Source organism: Fukomys damarensis, unplaced genomic scaffold (assembly GCF_012274545.1).
Source record: "Fukomys damarensis isolate Sample0158 unplaced genomic scaffold, DMR_v1.0_HiC HiC_scaffold_19, whole genome shotgun sequence".
Lineage (NCBI taxonomy): Eukaryota > Metazoa > Chordata > Mammalia > Rodentia > Bathyergidae > Fukomys > Fukomys damarensis.
This window is the reverse complement of record NW_022900931.1, coordinates 67,361,345-67,363,959: the sequence shown is the minus strand read 5'-3', so window position 1 is coordinate 67,363,959 and position 2,615 is coordinate 67,361,345. Positions and strand designations below refer to the sequence as shown.

The following is a 2,615-nucleotide window of genomic DNA, read 5'->3' as shown; positions in this document are numbered from 1 at the left end:
GGGTCCTGCGGAGAAGGGGTGCACGCCAGGGTCTGAAGGGGGTGGAGCTGGGCGCCCCCGGGTCCTGGGGAAGGAAGGGAGGGGCCAGGGCTGGCCAAAGGGTCAGGGTCCCCGCAGCAGCAGCAGCAGCAGCAGCAGGGCAGGGGGCTGAGCGCGCCCAGGCCCTGAGCGTGCATGAGGGGCCGGTGCACAGGACGGTGGCAGGCTAGGTCGGGCCGCAGGTTTGGGATGGTCTTGGCCCCCTCCTTCCAGTTCTATATGCTGGAGCACAACGTGGAGGCTGTGGCCCGACACATGCTCATCTTCAGCCTCGCTCTGGAGGACCCTGAGAAGATGGGGCTGCAAGGTCAGTGGGGACAGTCCAGGCATCTGACCCCACCCTCAACCTCCCTACGGGGTTCCCGCCTCACTGTGTAGGCCCAGGCTAGCCTTGAACTCGAAGCAATCCTGCCTCAGCCTCCCAGGTGCTGGGTTTACAGGCTTGCACCAGCATACCAACTTTATGTTTCATTTTGAGATAAGGTTTCACTCAGTCTCTAAGTTTCCCAGGCCAGGCTCAAACTTAGCCATCCTCCTGTCTCAGCCTCCCACAGCGCTGGGTTTAAAGTGTGCACGGTGGTGTACACCTATTTCATCTTGAGCCTCAAAACTTTTCCCCAGCAAAATGAGGCCTGATGTCATCCTTCCTAGAAGCACAGATAATTCTAGGAGAAAATTCACAGGACACCTCAGAGCAGCGCATGACAGACACCACGTGAGCCCCATGATGCTCCTATGGGCAGTGTCAGCTGCTCCCAAGAGCCTCATAGGGCGCAGGGAGACAGCAGCTTCAGCTGTGCGCCTGGAGAGAGGCCCAAAATCACAGGGGCTGCTGACAGATTCCTGCTCTGCTTGCTGTGTGGCCAGGGGCAGGGCCTACCCCTTCCTGGGCCTCATCTCCATATTTGTCAAAGTTCCCAAACAACTCGGCTTGGTGGTACAGCACAGCCTCTGGGAGGCAGAGTTGGAGACAGAGGCCAGAGGATCATAATTTGGGCAATTTAGCAAGACCTTGTCTCAAAATAAAGAAACGTTTTATTTTGTTGTTTTTTTTTTTTTTGAGTCAGGGTCTCAACTTGCAGTTCAGGTTGGCTCTCAGCTGTGTATCCCAGACTGGCTCGAACTCAGGGCAATCCTCCTGCCTCAGCCTCCCAAGTGCTGGGACCACAGGCATGTGCCACCGCACCCGGCTAATAAAATATTCTTTTTTAAAAGAGGACTGGGGGGCCAGGGATTTAGCTTTAGGGGTTCTGCTGCCTGCCTTGCAGGCGCAAGGTCCCAAGTTCAATCCCCTGTACCAAAAAATAAATTAATAAATAAATAAAATTAAAAGGGGGCTGGGAATGTAGCTCAGTTTGAAGGCCCAGGGCTTAATGCTCGGTATGGCAAGGAAATAAAAAGTTCCTCCACCAATAGGATTCCCCTGAGGATTCAGGGCCCTTGTTGTCTGATGTCAGCTCCATGCATTTGAGAAATCTTTGCAAACTATCATAAGGATCGATGGTCATTGCCATTAGTAGCCCAGGGCATTCAGAATTCATTGCCCAGTGCACCTTCTTTAAGATTCTTAAGCTAAGCTTGTCTATAACTAAACCCCCGAAGTTCCTTCTATAACTAAAATCTATATGCATGTATCATCTACCTCTATCTCACAATATATATGTGTGCTTATAAGTGTATGGTACACATATAATATGCAAGCAAAGGTATATTGTCCTCTCAAGATTTTTGTAGATAGAGGAGTGTAGTGGTGCATGCTTGTAATCGCAGCATTCTGGAAGCCTGAGGCAAGTGGATGGCAACTTTGGCTGTGTGTGTGTGTGTGTGTGTGTGTGTGTGTGTATGTGTGTGTGTGTATGGGGGATTGAACTCAGGATCTTGCATTTGTGAGGCAGGCGGCAGCACCACTGAGCTAAATCCCTGGCCCCATGGATGGCAAGTTTTTTGTTTGTTTGTTTTGTACCGGGGATTGAACTTTGGTCCTTGAGCCTGCAGGGCAGGCCACCGAACCGCTGAGCTAAATCCCCGGCCTGGATGGCAAGTTTGAACCCAGCCTGGGCAATTTAGCAAAACCCTGTCTCAAAATAAATAAATAAATAAGGGCTGAGGATGTAGCTCAGCGTAAAGGCCCTGGGTTCAATCTCCAGAGCCACAGGCAAAACCAAAACCAAATTCAAGCAATTCAATAGTATGGCATTTAGAAAGGCCGATCTCTGTCTACAGTTCAGACACTCTGCAGGTTTTTTTTTTTTTTTTTTTTTTTTTTTGAGACAGCGTCTCACCTAGGTAGTCGAGACTGACCTGGAACTCACTATGTAGCCCAGGTTGGTCTGGAACTTACAGCGATCCTCCTGCCTCAGCCTCCCGAGAGTGCTGGAATTACAGGCGTGTGCCACCATGCCCAGCTTCTTTGCAATTTTTAAAGAGGGTGATCTTAAACAGGACAGGGGCGGGGGACAGGCGGAGACGGGGTCGGGAGGGCGTGGTCTTCCGCAGGGCAGTTCCGCGCTCCTGCGCCCAGAGCCCAATTCCAACGCCCCTCCCTCCTGTCCTCAGAGCGGAGCGAGGCCTTCCTG

The 2,615-nt window shown here is 51.9% G+C and overlaps 1 protein-coding gene across 1 annotated transcript in view; it reads left to right on the top strand.

The window, feature by feature from the left end:
* Dnaaf3 (dynein axonemal assembly factor 3) overlaps positions 1–2,615 on the top strand; it is a gene marked incomplete at its 5' end in the record, with an annotated part of 5,954 nt that overhangs the window by 793 nt on the left and 2,546 nt on the right. Inside the window, one exon of the mRNA XM_019206485.1 lies at positions 253–346. Within this exon, the coding sequence (XP_019062030.1) occupies positions 253–346 (94 nt within the window). The remainder of the gene's footprint in view (positions 1–252; positions 347–2,615) is intronic.